Source organism: Psammomys obesus, unplaced genomic scaffold (assembly GCF_907164565.1).
Source record: "Psammomys obesus unplaced genomic scaffold, mPsaObe1.curated_primary_1811, whole genome shotgun sequence".
NCBI lineage: Eukaryota > Metazoa > Chordata > Mammalia > Rodentia > Muridae > Psammomys > Psammomys obesus.
Window position 1 is genome coordinate 60,417,823 of NW_026585504.1, and position 25,682 is coordinate 60,443,504.

The 25,682-nt window shown below is 42.1% G+C and overlaps 1 protein-coding gene across 10 annotated transcripts; it reads right to left on the reverse strand.

Annotated features, from left to right (window-relative positions):
* Nucleotides 1-573: 573 nt before the first annotated feature.
* On the reverse strand, nt 574-25,338 carry Insig2 (insulin induced gene 2). 10 transcript variants are annotated; one of them, XM_055601841.1, is made up of 6 exons: nt 25,190-25,300; nt 13,958-14,264; nt 6,741-6,865; nt 3,292-3,464; nt 3,017-3,116; nt 574-2,204 (listed from the first exon to the last, which is right to left on the reverse strand). In XM_055601841.1, exons 2-6 carry the CDS (start codon nt 14,199-14,201, stop codon nt 2,163-2,165), a joined length of 684 nt encoding a protein of 227 aa, XP_055457816.1. In that variant the 5' UTR covers nt 14,202-14,264; nt 25,190-25,300; the 3' UTR covers nt 574-2,162. The 10 variants fall into 10 exon arrangements, with proteins under 10 accessions (XP_055457816.1, XP_055457833.1, XP_055457806.1 ...); XM_055601858.1 differs by having other exon boundaries at nt 3,292-3,458; nt 13,958-14,334; nt 25,190-25,287; XM_055601831.1 differs by lacking the exon at nt 25,190-25,300 and adding an exon at nt 21,969-22,241 and having other exon boundaries at nt 13,958-14,334.
* Between the last annotated feature and the right edge of the window lie 344 nt (nt 25,339-25,682).

A 25,682-nucleotide genomic window follows, 5' to 3' on the forward strand; every position in this document is an offset into this window, starting at 1 on the left:
AGGCAGAGGCAGGCCAATCTCTGTGAGTTTGAGGCCAGCCTCATCTAGAAAGTGAGTCCAGGACAGCCAAGGCTACACAGGAAAACCCTGCCCTAAAAAATAAATAAATAAATAGATAGATAGATAAAATAAATAAATAAATAGATAGATAAATAAATAAATGAATGAATGAATGAATGAATGAATGAATGAATGAATAAATAAAAACAAGGGTGGCTCCTGAGACACTACACCCAAGGCTGTCATCTGGCCTCCATGCATGTGAACACATACACAGAAAAATGTAACACATTAGAAAGATTGTTTTCTAGAGAACCATCAGCTAGTACCTTCATATGTTTGTCATATTCTTAAGTACAGAAAGATTTATGTTCATCAAAATATTAAAAACCATTTTATTTTTGCCAAAATTTTCTTTTGTTTAAAATTATCATTTTCATTTGATAATCATTCTACCCCAATGGATTTGCTGTTTTCTTTCATCATTTCTTAGCATATCCAACCACCTATAAAAATTTTGGAAATTAGCCTACCAGATACTAGTATTTGTCATGAAGAAAAAGCACTGACACATGGCGATAATTACATATTTAATACATCTTGCTTTCAACAGCAATTTCAAAGTCACATATCATAGACCTTATAACTTATTAAAGATTTTATAGTTTACAAATTTGATTCTAAAAATATACCTTATTTGTTCTAAATGAATAACATCTGAAAGACAGAATAATAAATTATAGTAGTGTGTTCACCACTACTATCCTTAGGCTTGTGCACACATATTCCATATGGAGTACTCCTGGGATGCTCACAGTCTTCTCCTGAGAACACAAAGCACATTACACTCTGACATACAAGACTTCAGTCTGACAGCTTTAAAAGGAAAATAAAATATCTACTTGACACTGAAGGAAGGCATGGGCACATGCACACACAGACACACATATATATTTGCTTTCACTCAATACATAAGCACGCACACAACACAGTATTCAGAAGAATTTACCCCTGTGTGCCAGATAATTAACAATTTCAGAAAGAAAAAGCAAGTGGAAAGCCAGCTGATCCACATAAGGAAGTGGCAGGACTTGTTAATGAGCTGTGCCAGGAGGCTCTATGTCGTGCGATCTCGATACACTGAGAAGGAAGCACTCAGCAGCAGACATCAGCACAGCCATGCATCCCACCATCCTCAGACTGCACTTGTGAAGGCAACCAACTCAGGCCTGTGGCTGCTAGTCAGTCACATGGTCTGGCCCACCAGCATGGCCTCCTTTCTAGAACCCAATAGGTTAGGACCATCCCCTTGATTTGCCCTGGGTTCCCTATTCATCTGAACAGGGATGTGCCGAAGCAGGGAGCTTCAGTTGCAAAGGAAAAAAAGAAAAATAGCTACTATCACTTTGGTTTCTGTGGTAGAGAGAAAGCCACACAGTATTCCCCAAATATTTATCTACTCAAATTCTTTAGTTTTAGTCATTTATACTTTTACAAATGTAGACTCCAAGCATGTTAGTGCTGATAACCTCCCCTGCCCACCACAGGTACCTCTGTAAAACATGGAAAGTATTCTTTGGACCCTACAGTGATTCAGGCTTTCAACATCATCCTATGGAGGTTCACTGTTACGATACAGTAAGATTCAAACTCTGAAACAGCAGCAACAGAGACAATATGTGAGGCGCTTGCATCGCACACAGCTGGTTAGAAACAGGAAAACCACTACAGCCAGTGAGAGCAAAAGACCAGCTGCCCATTTGCTTTCTGTTTGGCTTTCTTCTTTGTTTCACTAAATTTCTAATTTGTTCAAAGCATTCTTAGTCTCTGTGACAGTAACAACATAGTTTGGCACATCAACACTGTGATACAATGCATGGTGTGTTTACAAAATTTAGAAATTTCACGTAGTGCACAGTTATCTTACATTTATTGAAATCAAATACCGAAAGGCTGGTAACTGATTTACAAAAGCAATCACAGACTGCAGAAACATGTGTGTCACACACACACACACACACACACACACACACACACACACACACACACATCAAGAAAAAAACTGCATCCTCACAATTTTAGTCCAAAGTTCCATTGGTGCACCTATCATATACATGCCACCTTTCCATGGCTTTCTTAGAAAAGACAGACTTTTGTCTTCTTCATTCTTGATGAGATTTTTCAGCAATAACTTTACATTCATACTGCAAAGATTAAAAGGTCAAAAGTTAACAGATTTAAAATCTCTTGTGAAATCCAACTTTCAAACAAATTAAAAAGTTCTAAAAGTGAATGTTTTAATATGTGTTCACTTTATTCCTCAAAGAATCAAGAGTTACACATTGACATTCTGAAAGTGAAAGAACTAGAGACAACAGTGGAAGACAGAAAAAAAATCCATACTGCAAGCCACAACAGCTGGTGTTGTAGGGAAATCCTGTAATATAAAGGGCATACACAGTGTGTTTCTTTTGTGCTCAGAGAACAGCCAAGGCCAAACCATGAACTTCACGACAGTGCTGAATTTAAGTCAATATTTCAAATCACTCTATGATTTAACAGAAAAATAGATTACAATATAAAGAATCCCAACTAAAACAATATTCTAAAAGTATAACTACCAAAATGTATAACTGATATTCAAAAGAAAGGAAACCTGCTACACAGTGAGTTCAAGGCCAGGTGGACTACTTAAATCTCTCTCTCAAGAAAAAAAAAAAGTTCTTTGTTGATGGAACAGAAAACTGTAAACTAATAAAAACAAAGCAACAAAAATTAAGTATCAAATACGGTAAACAAATTCTACCACCCTATCCAAACCTATTTTTCCTTTTCTCTCCAGTTGTTCTTCAAGTTTTAGTAGTCTTCAGATTAAATTCATCCTATTGATTTATTTCAATGAAAGTGAAAATACAGAGTTCAAAGAACACTGTCTTTGTCAATTCTTTCCCCTGAGTGATAGCCATTTTGAGAAATAGTGTCATCCAATTCCCACACTGCAAGAGCCTCAGCTTACCATTGCTAGTTGACGACCAATGTTCCCCATTGTTATGCCTCCAGCAAAAAATATACATGGCAACCAAGAACGGACGTAGAGAAAGTCTGGAGACGTGTATCTAGAATAATAGAAATATTTTAATAATCCACAGAGCAAGGACAAGGGCACTCAAGACAAGCATAACAAAGGGAAGTGACCAGTACATTAAACCAGCTAACCCCACTGAGATCTTCAATTCTGAATGCAGTTATTGATGATTTACAGAGCAACAGGGTGACAAGGACAATACTTACTGATAAACACCATTGTAGACTAATAGTTGGGTGACAACAGTTGCTAAGAAAGCGATTCCAACGCCAAGGCCAAAACCACTTCTAGATCTGTCAAAAGTCCACCATAGTCCTACTGACAGTGCAGCCAGTGTGAGGGAAAACTGGAAGTTGTTGTCAAAGTCTACTTTCTGAGACTAGTGCTAAGGAGCCATCATAAAACAAAGAAGCGGGAGATACCAACTGTTCAATTCTCTAAAATAAGAGAGTCTGTTTCTTCTGGAGTGTCCTCAAACTTCTAACACAGCACATGATGTTAGGTGCAAGTAAAACTATGTCTAAATACCAAATACAAAGGGCATTAATTAACAGATTCTACCTTCTTGCAACCCATCCAGGGAGAAAAAAGGTTATATACATTCCTAATTGTAAAGTCAAGCACTCTTTAGGACATATTTTTATGGCTAACCATGTAACTGTGCATTTTGGATAGTCTATTGTTAAAAGAACACACCTTTGGGGAAAAAAAGAAAGGAAAGAAGGAAGGAAGGAAGGAAGGAAGGAAGGAAGGAAGGAAGGAAGGAAGGAAACTGTAATATTTCCCAAAAAGGTTTAGAATTACTTGAAAATCATACAGGAACTTGGAAATAGAGCTGACAGCTATTTAACAGGGTAGCACATTTACAGTGTGATTTACTGACAGACACATTTTATAATAATGCAGTTCAGAACAGGAGTACCAAGGACATGGCATCCCTTTCTATTCTGTCAACTGCTCTGGTTTTAATTTGTTGAGGATGAAGCCTTGAAGTGAACATTACCCTCCCCTGCCAGGCTATCCAGGGCCTGCAACTTCCTAGCGGAGCACTTCCCTCCGGTGTTTTATTTCTGGCACCACGTAAGCATCTATTCACTGACGTATAGCGCCTTGACTCAAAACTGTCTGAGCAGAACAAAGCCTTACAAATTCAATTTTCTGATTGGGGGGCAGGTGCAGGGTAAAGGATAAGGGTAAGAAATTAACTCTGGGCGTCATTAAAAGGGCATTTTCTATGCCCCAAAGGCTCCACCTTGGTTCTGTAAATGGCTCCTTTTCTGACCAAAGATCTGTCCAAACTAACTGGTCTTGCCAGTACTAAAAAAATGAAAAAATCTCTCCATTCTTTGCCTATAAAGCCATTTCCTGACTCCAGTGACACCCACCTTCCCCCGCCATTCCGACTGTCTCACTAAAGCACGCAAAACCCCTGCTTGCTGTGTCCTTGGCATCTGAAAACTGCTGCTTGCCACTCTCTTAACATCAGTCTGCGAGTGGTTGATTATCAGGAAACTAACAGTTCATCTGAGCAAGTCTCTCTCTTTTTTTGTCCATATATGTAAACTCCAAGTACAAGGTTCTATGCAAGTGGCATTCACATAAATAAATGATGGGATATAACACTAATGGGTTCTGTCCTTGCTAACTAGGTTAATTAGCACAATACAGAGGCTCTTAGGGTAAAGAAGTCAAATACTTCAATATCAGAAACTGAATCTTGTGGTTTCCCAAAGCCTAAGTAACCTACTATGAAAAGTGCTATAAATTTTGTAAATATTTTAGATTTTCTTTTGATATGACAGCTAAGATTGCTAGCTTATATACTTAGAAACAAAGGAAAAAGTGAACAAAGCCAAAAATGCATATTGTATGCAAGGCATTTACAGTTCTAGAAAGGGCTACTTAAATTCTTCTACCTAAAAAGAAAAACAGTGAGACTGGGGAGATGCTCACTGGGGAAAGGGACTGCTGTGCAAGCAGGAGAAGCTGGATCAAGATTCCTGCAGCCACATAAAGGAGCTGGGAGGCAGGGAAGGATATTAGAAAAAGTCATAGAGAAGCTTAGTAGTTTATAAGCCAATTAAAAATTTTAAGTTAGATAGAAAGAATTAATTAGGAAGGAGAGATCCTGCATGTCTGGATAATGCTGATCCTAAGAACCAAGGGCTACTAAATGAAAGTTCTAGTGCCAGACATGAGATACTTCCTTATGAGCTGTTGGCCAAGGAAGCCCCAGGGCTCCCAAAACAACACAGGCTCTTGCTATTACTCTTGGTTATCTACCAGAAATAGTTGGTAATAAGACCTTATTGCTGAAGATAACACACATTTTGCTTAGTTGCAAGGTGAATACAAATCAAGCTACAACTCAACTGGAAGCTTCCCCCTGCTGGCTAGCTTTCATAAAGCTGAAAGTGTTATACTAGTTGCTGGGGGAAAAGAGGCATCTTACTGAGCTGAGGGCCCTACAATTTACAATACCAACCTGCCAGGCAAGATGACACACAGTCGGAATAGTGGCATCACTGTCATAGGGGCACAACTGCTGTCTGCTCGGATTCCAAGCTCAATTCAAAAGAGGGAATTCAGACCTGGTACTGTAGACCCAGTCAAAAAAACAAGGCTCTGGAGGACTGATGTCCTAGAGTTAACAATAGGGTAGCTGTCATGGTGCCATGCTGTCTTCCAAACATTTACATTTATACCCACAGATAAACACTACCCCCATTCTTAATCAGAGAAGCCTCTTTTTGCAAAGGAATAAACTGGGGGTAAATACAGAACAGATGGTAGCTCAAAGTGCTAAGAACAAGGGATGACTGAGAGATCCCTACACAGAATAGCTATACTACTCCAAGTTTCAAAGGTCACTGTAGAAGAGTCAAGGATGTGGGAAAAAGACTTGTGGAGAGGAGTAATAATAGGAACAGAAGAGAGGAAAAGAGAGTCATAGTAATCAGTGTGCTGTATACAAAAATGTATGAAACTGTCTAAGAACAAACTCAAAAATTATTAAAAAAGAAAGAAAAATAGATCAGAGGTCAGAATGAGAGGCTGAACATCTGTAGCAAGGATCCACATTGTATTGATAAAGGTTTAACTAGTTGGTCACATTGTTTCAAAATGAAAATTACAAGACAGAAATGTTGAAACAAAAACACAAAACAAACAAACAAAACCCCACTCAGCAGACTGAAGCAGAAGGGTCAAAAGTCAAGGCCAGTTAGGGTTAGCTAGCACAGTAAGAGCTTATCTTATGAAGAGAGAGACAGAGACAGAGTGAGGGAGAAAGCATGAAAGAGAGAACTGCGTGTGGGGGGAGAGGCACTTCTCAGTGCTGGTTAAAAAATCAATAACAGCATAACTTCTTTAAAAATATACTTTAAAAGAGTACCTAAACCTACCAGGGTCCTTACTGGCAAATCTTAAGCAAAAAGTGGTTTCAACTTCCAAATTATCAAAATTATATGTAAAATTACATAGTAGCTTAAGGAGCAGAGTTTTTACATGGAACTGAAAACCAGTCTAAGCCAGGGTCTATTCTCTAACCATGCCCTGGTGTCTCAACAACGGGGTCAACACTGTGTTGTGACTAAGTGAGTTGACTACAGGGAGGCTGTAGCTGCCACATTACTACATGTTTCAAAAAGGATACAGCACTGGCATGATTTATCCCCACGAACACCGCCACACAGCGCATAACACTGGACCACTCTCTCTTAAATTTATGTGGTTCTCCTAGGTGCCTGTCAATGCAGGGGTACAATAACCCAATCACAGCTGCAGAAAGAAGAAAAAAGTAAGTCAGCACTAGGAGTGCGTGGGCAGCAAGTTAGTTACACAATCACTACCGCCTTCTACATACTTCAAAAAAGAAAAACATCCACGTGAATGAACGTCGCGGGCATCTTTAAACTTACCTTCCAAAGGAAAGGGAGAGCAGCAGCACTGCCACAGAAAGCTGCGAAGAAGCCTCTGCACGCCAAAGGCAACATACACTGTGGGGAGTGACTCCCCAGGTGCCAGAGACACTAACTCATGTGGCTCCTAACTGCATCTTCGAGACTTGAAAGCACATCAGTCTCCTTTTGAGGGTAATATAATATTTAAGTATGCTATAAACATGCAGAATCTAAGGAAAAGTGAGGCAGTAGGCCTGTGAACTCACACAACTGCCTTCCCCTATATACTAGGTCGCACCCTTCCACTACTGCTTTCAACCTCACCCTTCTCACAGCACCACTCTAACAGCAACAAAAGGCTACAGGTATGATTCCTTCTACACACACAAAAAAGGAAGGACATAGGGCACATAGAATTACAAATTTGCTAGGCATGGCAGTGCACACCTTTAATCCCAGCACTAGAGGAAAAAGCAAGCAGATCTCTGAATTCAAGGTCAGCTTGGTCTACTTAACACAGTCAGACCCCTGTCTTAAAAACAAGCAAAAAGCCCTACATATTTACAGGTAATATGTAAATTTGCTGTTAAAAGGTAAGAAGAAACCATCTTAGTCGACATTTCTTGGTTTGGGAAACATGTTGACTGATACCTGTGTAAATAATCACAAATAAGACATCCATGACTAAGACCAAAACTATTGTCATCCTATCCCTAACTTAAATACTTAAACTTAAAGACATGAAATGTACGTGTTTGTTTTGTACATGTTTGTGAATATGTTCACTGAGCATGTGGAGGGCAAAGAACCAGCCACCACCTGCCTTGTTTGAAACAGGGTTTCTCCCTGCCCTGGCGCTAAGTACACTAGGCTGGCTACCCAACCAGCCCCAGAGACCACCTGCATCCATCTCTACTGCACTGGATTACAAGCATGAACCATGCCCAGGCTTTCCTTTCCTTTCTCTTTTCTTTCCTTTTTGGAATGGGATTTCTGAGGGGCCAACCCAAAGTCCTCATGTTCACAAGACAAAAACTTTGCTGATTGACCTATCGCCTAGGCCCACAGGAAAAATTAATTTACTAAAGACTATTTTTAAAATATGTTTTTATGTATGCACGTGTGGCTGTTCATATGTACATGTGCATTTGGGTGCCCATGGAGGCTAGAAGACAGAGGATCCCCCTGAGGTACAGGAGGTGACAAGCCAGCCAACAGGGGGGCTGTGAACCAAATTCAGGCCCTCAGAAAGAACAGTAAGCACTCCCAACTGTTGCACCATCGCCCTACACAAATACACACCCTTTTAAATCATAAATATAAAAGTCAAAGAGTAAAAAAGAAACAAACAAACAGAAAAGCTGGAAACCAATTAGCAGTAAAAGCCACAGGCAAGTAGAACAGTGAAACAGCATGGGAAAGAGACACCTGGCTACGCTCACCTAGAGGAGACTGCAGCTCTGTGTCCTTTCCATCTCAACTTTGTTTGAGTAGAGACGGCTCGAAGGCCATCCTGAGACGAGCGACAAATCATAGCCAATGCAGAGCTCCAATGGCTGCTAGAATATATAAGTTTCAGGGCCTGGGTGACGACTCAGTTTGTGGAGGGCTTGCTGTGCAAGCCCAAAGAACAGAGTACAAACCAAAACAAGAAAACCTAACGTGGACTGTGTCTGAGGGGTGACACCTGAGGGCATCCTCGGGCCTCTGTATACAGACACAAACACGCACTTGCACACACATAGACAACCCACGCTATGGTCCTGTTTAAAACACTACTGAAAAATCCCATTGGATTAAGTGACAGCATTTCTAAATTTCTACATGATTAAAATGACAAGCATGCCTAATAACTGAAACATGTCTAAATGATACTTTTCCCTCAAGGGGTATCACAAAACAGCTCATTTGTCATTCCTCCATTCTCTCTGTATGCATACATATATAGATGCATACATATTGATGCATCTACCTAGCTATGACAGATATCTATAGGTGTATCTACATCTATCATCCAACCATCTCTACCTATCATCTACCTACATATCAATTAATTTATCCTCACTCCCCTGAATCTTTCTCCTGTTTCCCTGTGGCTGAGTGAAAATTCAACCAGAGCAGGCATTCCAAGTCAATTTTCCTCAGCAGCTGATGCCATAGGTAAAGAATTAGCGCATAGAGATGCTGACATGTATGTGCACAGAGAGATGCTGACATGTATGTGCAAAGATATAAATAAGTAAACCTGTGAGAGACAACTGAGAAGAAAAAGTGAAAACACAAACAAGAAATTTAAATGGCTATGCTGCCAACCTTGGGATTTGCCAATAAAAAAACCCAATCCATGGAGTATGCATGGTGCTCAGCTGCTCACTGAGAGGGAGAATTTGGGAAAGCTTGTCACTTCCCATTAAATGTCTTTCTTTCTTTCCTTTAAATAAAGGCATGGCAGAGTCTGATAGGAATATACACAGTGCGGTGAGGCTCCACTGTCTGAGAGCTCAGTGGAGTATGTCTGGGCTTCTTCTCTACACCATTTTTTTTTTAAACAAGAGACTTAAAATCATGCTGTGTAAAATCATATGCAAATACAGTCCTGCTTAATCAGATGGTTCTCTGATGTAAAATCACGTGTCTTCTGATATCTTTACGTGATTCCCAGTAACAGTCTGCCAATACCAAAGACAAAAGCAGTTTGTGAAGCACTGGTAGTAAGCCATCACTCTCTGAGCGCTGTGCTCAGTGCAGTGAGGCAAGAAAAGGAACACAGTTAAATTAGACATCCAGCAACGAGGGGGCTGAAGGAAACCACACCACTCAGCAAGACACACTTCCATGGGAGACTACAACACAGGCAGCTCATGTTTTCATTCAGCAAATACTTAAGCCCTATAATGAATCTGGCTCTTGGTATTTGCTGGGGATTTAAAAGGGGAAAGGGGGCTGGAGAAATGGCTGAGTTGGTATCGTGCTTGCTGTGTAAGCCCAAGGACCTGAGTCTCGTCTCTAGAATCTAACAGAGAGAGAGAGAGAGAGTCAGAGAGAGAGAAATGTACACATTAATAAAGCAGAGGATGTGTCTTCATGGTAAAGTGACAGACATTACTGAGTGCTGGATTAGATAGGAACAGGTTACTGAGGGCTTCTCATATTGTTCCTGTACATGAGGAGAAGCAAGGCATTGGGCTGTCTGGAAAATTTCCATAGAGATGACTCTGCAGGTAGAAGCATGGAAACAGTTCTCTTAACAAAGGGAGGCACCTGAAGGACCCAAGACACAACCAGAAACAAATAGCACTGCCAGAAAACTGTTAGGTTTGAGCAAGAAGGGAGGCTCAGGATCCAGATAGACTCAGAGTATTACAAAAAGTGGCCAAAAGTATGTCACAAAAAGGCTTTAACCCTGAGTGTGGTAAAGAATAAGGAAAATCATGCCACCACATTCTGTTCTGCTTCAGAGAATTCTTGGTCTCCAGGAAGGAAATGAGGAACTACTTAACTAGAAGGACCCTTTAAATGACCTTTGCAGGCTTGCCTACTTACGATTTGAAACAACTTCTACTTCATTTATCCACAATACAGAAACTGCCTTTTAAAATATTGATTCTTTAGAGCTGGTAATGTTAAACCTCTAATCCCAACACTCAGGAAAGGAAAGCATGGTAACCAGGAGTTACAGGCTAGCCCTACCTACAGAGTGAGTTTAGGCGAGCTTGGGACGCAAATATAAGACAATAAGATATCCTTTACAAAGGCTCCCTGGTGACTCTCAGAAACAGAAAACTCTGAGAGTTTTCTGATTCTAGCTTTGATGCAGCGCACATGTAAAGAAGGGAGTCCATGAGAATGCCAGCCTAGCTAAACTTGCTTAGACCCTCCTGATGAAGACATCACACTCTTTGGTCACTAGGCATGGAGAAATCAAGCTGGTACTGACAGGAAAGCTTCCTCCATGCTAGCCAGCTTTCATAGTACTGAAAGGTTTTATGCAGGGAACTAGGGGAGAAAAGTCATCAAGAGCTTTACACGGCTGTGAGCCACGTAAGCTACAATAATAACTGGCATAGTAAGATATACAATAATAGCATGAATGTTATAGGGATCCCTAGAAAAAACACATGCCTAGAATGTAAATCTGGCAGTGAACCCAGAGTTGGTGAGCTCACAGGTCCCAGGGATGAACCCACGACTGTTATTTTGCTAAATGGATAGACTATCTAGCTACCCTCTAAACCTGTATCTCTATGGCCATAGAGTAGTTCAGTTATCACATCTCATTGGAGAAGTTTCTTTTTGTGGATGGCAGTTAACAAAAAACATATAACTGGTCAAAGAGCAGAGAGTAAGTGTCTGCGGAGTGATCGGCCACAAATGGGACATCTATATCATGGCCCCTGAGTCCAAGGCTTAGGAACCATCACAGGAGTCACAGTAGAAAGACTGTAAGCACCAACGATCAGGGGGACTCTGTGAGACAGTGTTGTGGGTATTACTGGGCTGTTGCATTAATGAACTCCCAGTAGCTGCAGCTGCCTGCTCATGACAAAGCCTGTCAACATTCCAGCAAAGAGCAGGGAACACTCCAGTTTCCACCCCTAGCTGAGGAGCTACTGACAGCTGATGGCTGCTGGGGGAGAGATAATCAGTTGTCTTTAAGCATGTGGCCCCAAGTAGGTCAGCCACCATCTGAGAAGCACAAATTGTACTTCGACTCTGTGAGCCTAAAAAAGAGCGGTTAAAATTGAGGATGTGAAGTTGGGATGGGGAAGGGGGTGAGGGAGGAGTAGGGAGTGAATATGATCAAAATGTATTGGATGTGACGGTTGTCTTAGCCCAGGACTTTATAATCTCAGCACTCGGAGGTAAAGAAAGGTGGATCACTGAAGAGTTTTGTCTAGCCTGGTTCCAACTCAGAGTTACACAGTGGGACCCTATATCAAAACAAACAAAAAGTAAAATTCCATGAAATTCTCAAAGAGTTAATACAAATATATTTATTTGATATAGCAAAGCAGGTTGCATTTATATATTTTGAAATATGTGTGTGTGTGTATTTGTGTGTAAAAATAAGAAAGAAATAGAGGACATGTATCTGAGAGAGCAAGACAGCACATGGGAAGGGCTACAGGAAGGAAAGGGAGGGGGAAAATTAATTAAAGAAGCCCCCAAAACATCCTCTAAAAAGGAGAAAAAAGAAGATGAGAGAAAAAGAGCACAGTCCACGACGCCTGTGAGGCTTCCCCAGCAGTGCCTCAGGAAGCCACCAGCTTCCCAGGACCACATTATAGGGACAGGTGACTCCTGTTCCTTTACAATGAAAGTGATGAATCTGCAGGCCCTGATGTTGATAGCTGCAAGGTCTAGGAACTTAAGTTAAGGTCTGCTGACTGAGCTGCATCTTGGAGGGAAAAGAACTAGAAGCTACTGGGAAACTTTTTCTCCTCCTAGTTTAAGTGAAGGAAAACACACTGTAGACCAGCAGATGCAGCACAGAGTGAAAAGATACAAGTTCTCTTCTCTGTCTGGACTACTTCTTAGGGAATGATAAACCTGGGCAAAACAGAGTGTGATGACTTTTCTCATTTGAGAGCACCAATAGTCAGACATGCTATCTAAGCCACAACAGTTTTCATCTTTCCATGCAGCACGGTTATGTTACTGTCCAGCAGGTTTCACAAGTACTTGAAGATACCTACAAGTCAGTCTCAGCTCTGGACAGGTACACCTGCACCCTCTAGCTCTTGGATATAGGACAGAAAGTATCCATGTTGTGTTGCAAGGTATTCATGATGCTAAGTAGATACACTCAGAATTAGAACTGTCTTCCCTCACATGACTAGACTACCTCCTGTTATGTTATTATATACAGCAGTGCTGACCCACTGACCTTGTCATTAGACACAACTAAAAGGCTGTCCATTACAGATGTTCAGCATCATCTGAACATCCAGAAATGGTCCATCAACTGTCTACTACTGAAAATGACCTAAGCCACAGGACTATCGGGATTTTAAGCAAAGACAGTCTATCTCATTGCCGCCTTCAAGTATTTATTATTCTTTTGGCACACTTTAAAACCAGGCAAGGATAAAAGCATACAAAAACCCTACAAATACAACATCAAGTTTTATTCAAGTTTTTAACTTGAATAAAATTATTTTACTTATCAAAGTTTTTATCTGTTTCAACACAAAATCATAGCCCTTATATCAAAACTTTTAAACAGCAGTGGATATTATCAAAATAACTTAGAAGATTTAAATGAAGCAAAGAAAAAAAATGTTAAATACCTCACCCCAAAGATAATGAGAATTGGTTTTATGGTTAAATGTTAAAAGGTGTGGGAATCAGCCACTAAAAGTACCTTCTGGCTGACTCCAAGGAGAGCACTGCAGGCAGAGGTAATTCTGGAGGACAGTAAGCAGAGCCACTGTAGACTGTGGCTAGGCTATAAAGGATTACAAGAGGGCATAAAAGAATCTGGGAATGACAGAAATGCCACAGTTAGGGGAGTAGGGGACACTACATGATGGCATGCATGTACCAAACATATCAAGCTTTGCTCACAGAGTCCACTATCCTATAATTAAATTCTAACCTCAGTTAGGAGAGTAAAACACGATTCACAAAAACCGTCAAGACCTGGATTCAGAGCCTCAGTACTCATTAAAAGGTCACTGTGGTGACACATGCCTACAATCCCAGTGCTTGAGACAGGAGACAGGCCAATCCCTGCAGCTCAATGGCCAGCTCGTCAACCCAATTGATAGTATCCTGGTTTAGAGAGACTGTCTCAAAAAACAATGTAGAGAATAATTACGGAAGACACACAACACTGATTTCTGGCCTCAGTATGAAGGCACACATGTTCATGTATACCTACACACTTGTGCTAACTCCCCCATACACATCTGTTACTTAGACAATACCCTATTCATTTGTAAGCAACACAGAAATGCTTTACACATACCTGAGGCTGTGCCGCAGCATGGTGGTACCCACCATGCAGATGAAAAGATGCTCGTGATCACGTCAGGTGGAAAGAGTGTCACGTTTCTCTGAATCTGAAGCAAGTTCAACACTAGCGCGAGGAATACTCCAATGAAGAAGAGTACCACCCCTCGGATCAGCACATTCACGCTCTGGCTGGTGACAGAGGAAATGTATGGCCCGCGCTTTTTAGGCCGAGGTGATTCCGTCTCTCCTTCTGCCATGGTTTCATAAGTTCAGTAGGCCTAAGCCGAAAGAAAATAATGCTTCCCAGTGGAAACGGTGAGCTGTGAATTGAAGCAGACCAGTATCTCAGTGGTACCACATCTTGCCTGAATGTGGGGCCTACCAGAAACCCTATGAAAAATAAGAGTAAAGAATCAGCATGGATCTGATACATAGTTGTACAAGTTTTCACACTTCGGTACTAGTTAAGCAGGAAAAAAAAAAAAAAGAAACAACAAATTTGTACTCTAATTTATTTAAAGTATTTACTCAAGAAAATCTTTTAAACAGGGTGCAGTGGCTCACGCCTGTGATCTCAGCACTCAGGGACGCAGAGGCAGTCGGAGCTCTGTGAGCTTAAGGCCAGCCTGGTCTACAAAAGCAAGTCCAGGACAGCCAAGGCTACACATAGAGACCCTGTCTCAAAAAAATCCTTTAAAAGAGCCTTTGTATGCATGTTGTAAAAAAAAAAAAGAAAAAGAAAGAAAGAAAAAATAAGAAGTGCTACGTGCATAATTTACTAGGACACAGCAGATGACTTAGATCTCAGGCAGAGAGCTGGAGTGCTTAAGAGGTCTGCAGAGGACCCAGGTTCCCAGCACCCACAGGACAGCTCACAGATGTCTGTAGCTCCAGTTCCAGGGGAGTCAATGCCACCTTCCAGGCTCTTTGGACACAAGGCATGCATGTGGTACACATAAGTACATGAAGGCAAAACACTCATAAACATAAAACAAAAACAAATACATCTTAGAGAGACCTCAACAACAGGGTCTGAGGTGAAAGCTCAGTTAATGAAGCAGCACAGCACAAGCAAGGACCTCAGTCTGATCGCCAGCACCTCCATAAAAAGCCAGGGATCGGGACATCACCTGGGATGCCAGGGTGGGGAGGGGGAGATACAAGGATCCCTCGAGCTCACTGGCTGGCCTGGCTCTGCCTCAAAACCACAGTGGAGAAGGACTAAACATGATACCCAATATCTACCTCTGGCACGCACTATGACGAAGTAGAGGGAGCAGAAGAAAAGCGCCATGGGAACACAGCAGAACCCAGTGACTACCTTCTGAGTAGGAGTATGTTCACTCCTCTAACAAAAGTGGGTGCTGGGACCCAGATGCTGTCTCCCCAAGAGACTGCTGTGTTGTAGGTTTAGGTCTCACTGTGGTGATGTTGGGAGATGAGATCATTAAGAGGCAGGATCTAACCTAGAGGTGAAAGTGGGGGGGGGGGGCTAGCACATGCTTATAATGATGAGCAAGAATTCAAGCTCACCCTCAACTACATAGAGAGCTGGAGGCCAACCTGGGCTATAAGACATCTCTTAAAAGGGAGGAGAAACACACACCAAAAGAATGTTCTTAGGCTACTTAGAGCACTGTCCTGGGAGGGAAGACACTATAGGATCCTAGCCCCTTTGCTTCCTATCTGGTAATGTTATCTCACCCTCTCACAACCACACTCACAACACCCCCTGAGGTCCTTAGCAGAGCACAGCTGATGCTAGCTGGAGTAGTGAGTAAAATAAACTTGTTTTCTTCACAAAGTTTGCCTGCTTTCAGAATTTCCTTGAAATAACACAAACTAAGCAGCTAATGCACTGACGCTTTGTGTGTGTTAAAGATAAATAACAAAGGAGCCTTTGCATGTACTTTTGCAAGTGCAGGTACTCACACAGGCAACTCATTTTACCCACAGTGACCCTAAGACAAGAAGACGGTGTGGTGGCACATATCTATAATCCCAGCACTTAGGAGCTCTACGCAGGAACATGCTGAACTCAAGACCAGCCTGGGCTGTACAATGCCACTGTCTCAAAAACTAAAATAGTAACACTAATAACAACAACAACCACCCCGAGAACTAAGTGTAATTACAAGTAAGGTGAGCAAAGAAAGACTAAGTCTATGCACCTGGCAAGAAGCACAGGTGCTTGAATCAAATTCATCATCCAACTCCCTTACTCTCCCCCATGATGGTAAGCTTCTCCGACTGCCATGTACCTTGTTCTCAATGGATACTAACAGATTTGAAATGTGCTTTTGTTTTGTCATTTACTTTTGTCTTAACACTACATCTGCCGAGCTGACTTACCACATCACCGGCATTTCTCTAGGTGGTATATCCCTAGGTGGTATATCTTGTGAATCCTGAAACTTTGTATTTGAATGAAGTTCATTTTATATGGATATCTGAGTGGACAAGCCTGCCATGATGCACATGTGGGTATCAGAGGACATTGCGGAGTCAGTTCTCCTCTTCCACCTGTGGGCCCTGGAGGATCAAACCCAATGGTTGTCAGACGTAGCACAGGCCCCGCTTTACTGGCTGAGCTGTCTCCCATAGACAGGACTTCTCACAGCTGCCTTGTAATTATCTGTAGAGATGCTTTACCTATTATAAACTTCTTATGTTGGTCTTGTTCACCATTAGATCTCCACTGCACCTCTCCGTGCAGGAAGCTTCCTGCTTAGCCCACAGGGGTAGCTGTTCCACATAGTTTAACTTCTAGGATCAAACTCTCTGGCTCAGCAGTCCTTGGAAAGGCAAATCTAGAACCTAACCACTTAAAATACACTGCCTTTACGTTTCCAACTTTCAAACTACCTTAAATGCAAATTTTGGAACAAAATTCAATGTCTAAATTTCAGAGCATTGCTTATACATGGTCCATACCCATTATGGATCCAGCAAGATGGCTCAGTAAATAAAGGGGCTCGCTACCAAACTGAGTACCTGAGTTTGACTCCAGGACCCAGATGGTAGACAGAATGAACCAACTCCTGTACGTTGTTTTCTGGGCTCCACACACGTTGTGGCACACGTATACATACAATAAACAAGTGTAATAAGAAACTTTTAAAGAGAGAGCCCTCATAAAATAAAAACCGTCATTTGCAATCCCACTCAATGAACACTTAAACAGGCTTTTCTTCTTAAAGACAAGGTCTCAGGGAGCATAGGCTGGCCAACGTTGGTCTTAAACTTCTGATCGTCCTGATCCCATCAACCCCTTCTAAATGTACCCCTACTCTTAGAGCTGAGAATACGTGTGTTACCAAATCAGGTTTGTACCATGCTGAGAATCAATCCCAGGGTTTTTTACTCACTGAACCATTTCCCCAGCCTTATGAAATAAAAATATACACATACTACACCAAGGTGAAAAGGTGTTTTAAAGTATAAAATAGTCACTAGCAAACAAACAAAATACCTCAGATGGCTCCCTTATACATTGCATGAGACCAACAGTGGACTCTGCTTCCTGGACTCTTAGCAGACACAGCCACCCACCACTCCACAGAGCATGTGTAGCAGAGGCTGTGAATTTCCAAGGCAGAATTAAGAGCAACACACACCTTAGGTTCAACAATAGTTTTAGAAGGACAAGTAATTTTAACTAGTCCCATCCATCTCCAGACATAACTGGCCAGACTCTGTCAGAGAAGCCTTGGTGCTTAGGCTGGAGAACCCCTTGCTGGGTGGAAATTGTTCTGAGCCTGCCATATTATTTAGTGTCCCTGGCTCCTGCCCACTAAATGCAGGCCTCCCCCACTCGTGATTCCCAAAATTGTACCCACAGTATTTCCAAATGTCCTCAGGGAGGTTCTGTCCTCCCATGGAACTGCTGACTGCTAGAGACTTCTTTCTTCATTCTGCCAGACTACCGAAGACACTCTGAGAGGTTTATTTGTGTTTTCTCCCACTGCTGTTTATTCAACCTTTCCTGGCAGGCCTTCCTCAGTTTCCTACTTCACCCCCACAAGTTTTCTTTAAAAATAACATAGCATTTGTTTCATGTTTATTTAAAGCAGAACCAAAAGACTAATTGTGGTTATATCATAGTACAATGCCATATAATTACCAGGAACAAAAATAAGGGCTACAATACTTCACCATCAATGTCCTAAAATTTAAGGACTGGAAGGGAGCCAGGAGACCATCTATTCCAGGATATATCTGAGCTCCATGCAGAGTAAAAAGAAAAATGTGTGTGTGTGTGTGTGTGTGTGTGTGTGTGTGTGTGTGTGCACGCGCACACACTTTTTTCACATGTTTACACATGTACTCAAAAATCCCCAGTAACCAAAGGCAGCAATGGGCCATCAAGCCAGGTGATGACTGGTGGCCCAAACCTGTTGATCCAGAGCACCCCCGAATTCTAGGTCAGTCAGAGCTACATGGTGAATTTCAAACCAGCCTGAGAGCCCAGCTCAAAACAAAACAAGAAGGAAGAGGAGAGTGGAGGAGAGAGAGGAAGAAGGGAGGAAGGAAGGGAAGGAGATAAGTACACAAACCCAGCAGTTTTCTCCCTTACTCTAACAGGGTCACACACAGTCTTCAGGTAAATTAAGAAGATCTGGGAAGAATTACTTCAGCTGGGTGTAGGGGAGCAGGGATATAATCCCAGCACTTGGGAGGTGGAGGAGGGAAGATCTGGATTTCAAGGCTGTGCTCAGCTACACTGTAAGTTCAAAGCTAGCCATGGACACCTGAGACCCTGCCTGAAAACAAAACAGAAAACAAAGCAGTAGTACTGGATTTGGGGAAGGGGAAGTCGTTTTGGATACTCTTACCACAATTACAAATAAACATGTACAATAATCAGCTGGTCAAACAGATAGTTTGACCAGACACTTTCAGAAAAGTATTCACTACCTTCTAGACAACAGTAAACTTCCTTTTCAAAGAAAACTATGTTTTATGGGGTGGTGAGATGGCTGAGAGGGTAAAAGGAGCTTGCTATGCAAGCCTGACAACTTCAGTCAGATCTCAGAAGCCAAGGCAGAAAGAATCAGCTCCTCAAAGCTGTCCAATTTCTACACGTGAGCTATCCCATGCAACCCCTCTCCCACATACATACTTATGATAATAGTAATAATAAATAAAAAAATCTCAAAATAAAGTTTAAAAAGTAAGCTTATAATCTCAGTATTCACTAGAAGAGGGAGTATTTTAAAGTCTCTGGGAACAAACAGCACACTTCATTTTAAAGTCTCTTTAGCTATTAATACTTTCTTAAAACAAATATAACTATATTTTAAATATTATTCTTATATTAAAACAAAATTTGGTTCTCCAATTTCTTTAATTTTATTGAAAATTTTAGATCATAAAAAATGTTTTAAAGTATAATGCCTCAATGGCTCCTGAAGAATCAATGGTAATAAATAGGCAGGTGTTTTTAATTCCCGTTGTATAAAATCAGATAGGCTAATATGTAGTTTTCTTTTGGTGTTTGAAACAGTATTTCACTATGAAGCCAAGGCTGCCCTCAAATCTCTTTGATTCTCCTTCCTTGTCCTCCAGAGTGTGGAGATTGCAGTCATGAGCCACCAAACCTGACTTAACTTTCCAAAGCGGCCAAGTTGTGCCCAGGTAGCCATATTTGGACCAACCACTTGGCCTCCATGAAGGGAGTTCCAACAAACACCACACAAACAACTAGGTGCCACACAGGAAACTGTCTTTAAGGTCCCATGCATGCTATTAACTCCAAAACAATGCTCTCTACAATTTAAGAGAAAGCCTTACGAGGGAACGTGGGAGTATTCTACCTTAAGCCCTGATCTACAATTTCCATAAAGTACATGCACGCACACAGAAGGACAGTTCACATAGTCTGGCCAGATCAGTGATAAATCAGCAAAGCTGGAAAAACATTATCCCAAGTAACTTCATGTTATGGATTCATAGCATTACTTTTAGACAAAAGTAATTCTAGACATTTTATAACTAAATCAAAGTTTATGTTGACCATCAAAACAACTTACAGGTAATAAGCACTTGAAAAAATATAGAAACGAAATATAGTAATGTTAGAACTAGTCTGCTTTATTTTATTTTGTTATTTTATTTTTGTATTAGTCCAGTCTGATCTCAAACTCAAAATATAACCAAGGATGAATTATAAACCAAGAATTAGAATTAAACTTCTAATTCTCCTGCCTCCAGCTTCAAAACCCAGGGATTTCCAGCATGTACCACCACAGCTGACTTAAATCTAGTAACTTAAGAACCATTTGGTTTTAACAATTAAACAAGCAAACAACATTATTCATTTTCAGTGACTAGTGTTCATATAGGTAAGTTTTGCATTCACAGATGAATGTCTCTTCAGTGACTGAATCACATATAAGACCAAGTAATGAAGTTAAATTACTGCCACCCATTTTTTTCAGCACATGCTATGCTCATTAGAACAGCATTCACAAAACAGAAGGAGTGTCAGCATTACAAAAACACAATTCAACATGGTTTAACCCTCCTTAAAAAAATAAAAGTGCATTACATAGGAATCTCAAACTAGGTGCACTCAAACTCTAGGAAAAAACTGTATACACTGAATATATTGAAGCTCTTTTCTCTCCACAATAAGACCCAAATACAGAAAAGATTAAGCAAGCAACAGTCACATAACTTTACTGCTTTAAACATAAAGCTTAGTCCTTAAAAATGTTACTTTACTGTTCCATGATAATGTTCTAGAACAACGAAAGCACTGTTTTTGCTGAACTACACATTATCTTTTCCTTCTCAGTGTCATGGTCCACAAACACAATTATCAGTTTAAGAAGTATCAAGCTTTTCCCCAAATAAAAACGATTCACAGACTGGTCATTTCCTAAGAGACCGTGAGCTGAGTGCTACAAAAACAAATAAAACCACTGATTACAAATACAAAAAAAAAAGGAAGGAGGAAGAAACCGAGAACCTCAGCTCATTGTTTCTCCCTACAGGACTACAGGACGTTAATTAGTAAGGGGCACTCCTATATTCATTTCCTTCAGTGGCCAAATCCCAAAGCTGAAAACAACAAAAACAAACAAACAAAAAAGCACCATGGCAGCCTTCATTTTTTTTGTACCCATAACTGGAGCATGTCTTTCATTGCCATGGTCAGCTCCCCTGCGATGTCAATGCTGGTCAGCTTCAGTAGCCCAACTGTCAAGACTATGTTCCTTCTCCAAGAATTTCCTCATCAATCCTACAAAACAGCAAGCTCTTCAGGGTATATTTCTCCCAACTACACCGCTAACACCACCCCTGAACAACTTTTCCCAACATTAACTGGACATGGATTATTTCACTTAAGTTTTAACACCTTTCATGTCCCCAGCCCCGTCCTCAGCAAAGCAGTTTTCCTTTACCAGGCAGCTCATCCCCACTGAACGACCCCAAAATCCCAATTACTATCACCAACCGACGTCTAAACCCTGGCCAGACCTCTCTTTGGCTGCACCCACTGACATAGTCCTAAAAAGTATTCACTTCCGACCCCAAATCCCTACTCTTCAACACAGTGTCCTCTTACTTCGGTAGATTCTAAACTTACTACGATTATGGACCTAATTTCGATCCCTCTCTCATACAAACCTGGGTCTTTTTTCCAGGCTACTACCGCCCCCCCCCCCCAAAGTCCTGTCAGGTGTACGCCACACAGCTGGCCCATCTCTGTCCCCAAACAGACCTCCAGGCTCGTCCTTCCCGCCGTCCTCCAGCCTTCTCCCACTCTGACAGTCTTCCTCAGTCCAGAGACCTCGGCACCCCTAGAGCCTGCCCCCGGGCCCGCTGCCCCTTTCTAGATCCCGCTGACCTCTGTCCAGGTAAGCCGGGACCCCTCGCCCAGCAGGCCCCAACCTCAGGGTCCAGGATCTCCCCACCACCTGCCACCAAGATACCCAGCCTGCGACGTTAACGCGTAAGCAGCTCCTCTTCCCGACTGCCACCGCATTCCCCGGGCCGTCCCCTCCGAATCAGCTCACCTGCGCCCTGCCGGGAGCCCCCCAGTCCATCCCCGCCTCCGCCATCTTCAGGGACCGGCCCCCGGGCCTACTCCCCTCCCACAGCTCCGCCCGGCCGCACTGCGCCTGCGCGGCCGGCACTGCACGCCGAAGGTAGGGGCCGAGGCGCTTCCGGCTGCCGCTCGGAGAACTCCCTTTTGCTCTACTGGGACCGAGAAACTCCGGGCTGGAAGGAGGCGGGCACCTTGTCTGGCAGGAGAGGCTGCGGAATCAGCTGTTGTTGGCCGACTCGGTAGTCAAGGGTTGGGACGGGTGCCTCGACTCAGCGGGCGGAGCGAGGGACTCGTGCGCGGACGCACGTACGTACGCGCGGCCCGAGACCCCGCCCTCTGTGGGCCTCAGTTGCAAGCAAGGTACCCCGGCTCTGCACTGCTGGCCTCCCGACTTCTGACCTGAAGTCGGCCTCAGTATCCTCCCTGGACACGAATTAAAGGCAACCCCCTCCCCATCGGCCGGACTCTATAAAGATTTGCACCAAGGAACAATCAGCACAAAACGTTATCACCTCTTAACTGTCAAAATCGCCATATCCTTATAATAAGAGCATCTTTTTGAGAGAGGGTCCCACAATGAAGCTTCAGCTGGTCTGAAACCACCTAGGAGACCAGGCTGGCCTCACTGATAACCTGCTTCGACTTCCCCAGCCCTGGGATAGGGAGTGCCACCACGCCCCACTAAGACTTCCTTTTAGAACAAGAAGCAGTAATTAGAAAGTGGACAGATCTTTGGCGATTGTGCAAATGAGTTATTTTGGGTGAAAAAAAAAAAAAGGTAAATGGAAGCTTTGTTTTATTCCTTGAAATTTTCAAGGGTTCGAGTGGGGAAGTGGAGGGTGGATCTGGGCGATGTGGGGAAGAAGTAGGGAGTAAATATGAAAACATACTGTGAAGAAGGGGAAGGGAGGGTAGGACTGGGAGGGGAGGAGGGAGGGGCTTATGGGGGGATACAAAGTGAATAAACTGTAATTAATAAAAAATAAAAAAAAAAGAAAAAGAAAGCATCCAAACATTAAAACTATGAATATGGCAATTTTTCTATTCAGTAACTGCAACCCCAAATACTAGAAACCATCTTATCTTTTGTGGTATTTTGTTTGTTTGTGGTCCTATTTGAGACAAGATCTCACTATGTGGCCCTGGCTGACCTGAAACTCATTATGTAGACTAGGCTGGTCTTGACTTGTAGAAGTCCTTCAATCTCTGCCTCCTAAGTTCTGGGGTCACTGAAGTCATGTGCCTGTATCACCAAACTTGGAGGTTTTCTTTTACCGTGTTTTAATGTGAGATACTGCTTTTGTTTGGTTATAACCCTCCAACCCCAGGGTTATTTGCTGATATATGCTGTAGTATCAGCTGCTGTAGTAGAGACTTTAAGAGACAGGTGAGGCCTAATAAACAGTAATTATGCACTGTGGGCTCTGCTCTCATGAATGCAGTGACTGAAGACTGGCATGAGTGGATTCATTCCTTGAGAGCAGGTTGTTAAAAAGAGAGCAAGCCTCCCGCCCTCCTGCACTTGTCCCCTCTACACTGTCCACCATGTTGCTTCGTAGGTAGAAGGCCCTCCCCAGACTCAGCCAGCCTGGCCAAGTGGTCTTGGATTTTGAGCTTTCAAAACTGTGAGCTAAGTAAAAATCTCTATAAAGAGGACCCAGTCCTAGGTATTTTATTATAGCAAGCAAAACAAAACAAACTAACTCAGATACATATAGTTAAGGGACCTAAAAGAAATTTGCCTCTTTGATATTATAGGAAGACCCATTTATTGGTTCTTTCATCCCTCATACAAATGCAGCCTGATCAACTGGCAGACACCAGGCATGTTGCCTTAGGAAAAAAAGTAAATAGACAAATTCTCTTCCTTTTTGCTGTTTACATTCCAGTGGGAGAAGCACAGTAAATGGTTAAATAGATACGTAATAGCAATTGAGATAAGTGCTGTGTTAATTATTCCTCCCATTGCTGTGACTAAACACCTGACAAGAAATGACTAGGGTGTTGGGGGGGGGCAGTTTATTGTAGATTACATCATAAGAAAGGTCATAGTCCAGCATAGTGGGGAGGTGCAAGGAGAAAGGAGTCTGCTGATCAGATTGGAGAAGGGACAGGACCAGCTTTCTCCAGCAGGGCTCCACTTCCTCAACAGCACCACCAGCTGGAAACATGTGGGCCGGGGGGGGGGGGGTGTTAATCAAACCACGGGTGCTAGAAAGATGTGTCTTGAATGAAAGGCGATAACTGGAGACTAACTGTGATTTTAAGTTCAAGTTGGTAAAGGATGATATTCAGAGAGGAAAAAAAGCAACAACTTAAGGTTGTATATTAGCATCTTTAGTGGCCCTGTATTGTGTGTCAGGTACTGTGGTGTGTGTGTGTCTGTGTGTGTGTGAATGTGTTTAGTGCATGTGTGTACATGTATATTTGTCCATGTATTCTATGTGCATATGTGTGAAGGCAAGAGGTTGGGCAAGAGATTGATACTTGGTGTCTTCCTCATTTTCATTCCACCTTAGTTTTTGAGATAAGGTCTCTTACTCAGCCTGAAGCTATGAATTTGGCTCACCTGCCTGACCAGCAAGCCCTATGGATCCTCCTGTCTCTGCCTCTTCAGCACTGGAATTATAGGTACATGCCACCATTCCCAGGTTTTATATGGGTGACTCAGATTGACATCAAGTTCTTACACTTCTGTGGCACTCACTGTATTACTGAGCCTTCTCCACAGCCATTCAATTCACTCTTACATAATGTGTCCAAAACCCTTTGAATTAGATACCAGAGTAATTCTCAACCCTAACTGTATATTAGAACCACCTGTAAATTTATTAAAGTGCTGTTTGTGCTGTGTTTGATATCTTTCTAGGATGTTAGCTGTACCCTCTTCATATTCCAGTTTAATTGGACTGAAGGACAGACCTGGGCCCTTTTAATAAAGTTCTTGTATAATCCTAATAGATTCCTAAAGAACCCCCAATTCAGGCAGAATTCAGAAGCACTGGCTTCATCTAAATCTGCCTAGCATCATTTTGTAATAAAATAGCAGAGGAAGCAGAAACTCAACACATATCTGTTCATTCCAATGCCTGTGTTCTTAGCCACTCTGTACATTCCTGCCAAGAGTTGCATACAGTAAGCAGCTAGAAACTCACTAAGACACAAAAATAAATGAGAGAGAGCACTTACCTTCAATAAATTTATCTAGGGAAGCAGAGGTCTCAGTAAAGCAGGCCAGTCCAGCTCACCAAAACAGACACAAGCAAACTGAGAACTCCCATTGAGATCAGACATACCCTGTTTTAATCTAGATTGTTGTGGAAGGTAACCAATGGTAGGCCATGAAGGAAGGCAGGATAGCAGATGTCATCTAGGAGATTGTGCAAGCATTCACTGAGGCAATGGCAGAGGTCACAGAATTGGCAATGCTCTCTGACTACTGATGTGAAAGTGATGAAAAGAACTAAGTGGAAGTGGCTTCCAAGTTCTGAGCCAGAGAAGTTCAGTGGAACAACAGTGTTGATTTAACTAAAGAGTTGACAGTTGAGTTGGGGTTGAACAACTTCAAAGGACTTTGACTGTTCAGATAGAAATGTCCTTTAGAGCAGTGGAAATGTGAATCTGTTACTCAAGTGAGCAAATATGTTTAGAAATTAAGATCTTAAGATGACTCAATTAGTAC

What these genes read in the sequence shown, in the direction of transcription:
- Insig2 (XM_055601795.1), bottom strand. Translation starts at nt 14,201, where the DNA reads ATGGCAGAAGGAGAGACGGAATCACCTCGGCCTAAAAAGCGCGGGCCA. An exon ending in ATGCTGCGGCACAGCCTCAG is followed by an intron (nt 6,866 to 13,957) that starts GTATGTGTAAAG and finishes TTCTTTCTGCAG; the next exon opens with CTGTGATTGGGTTATTGTAC. An exon ending in GGATAAATCATGCCAGTGCT is followed by an intron (nt 3,465 to 6,740) that starts GTATCCTTTTTG and finishes CCTTAGCACTAG; the next exon opens with TCTCAGAAAGTAGACTTTGA.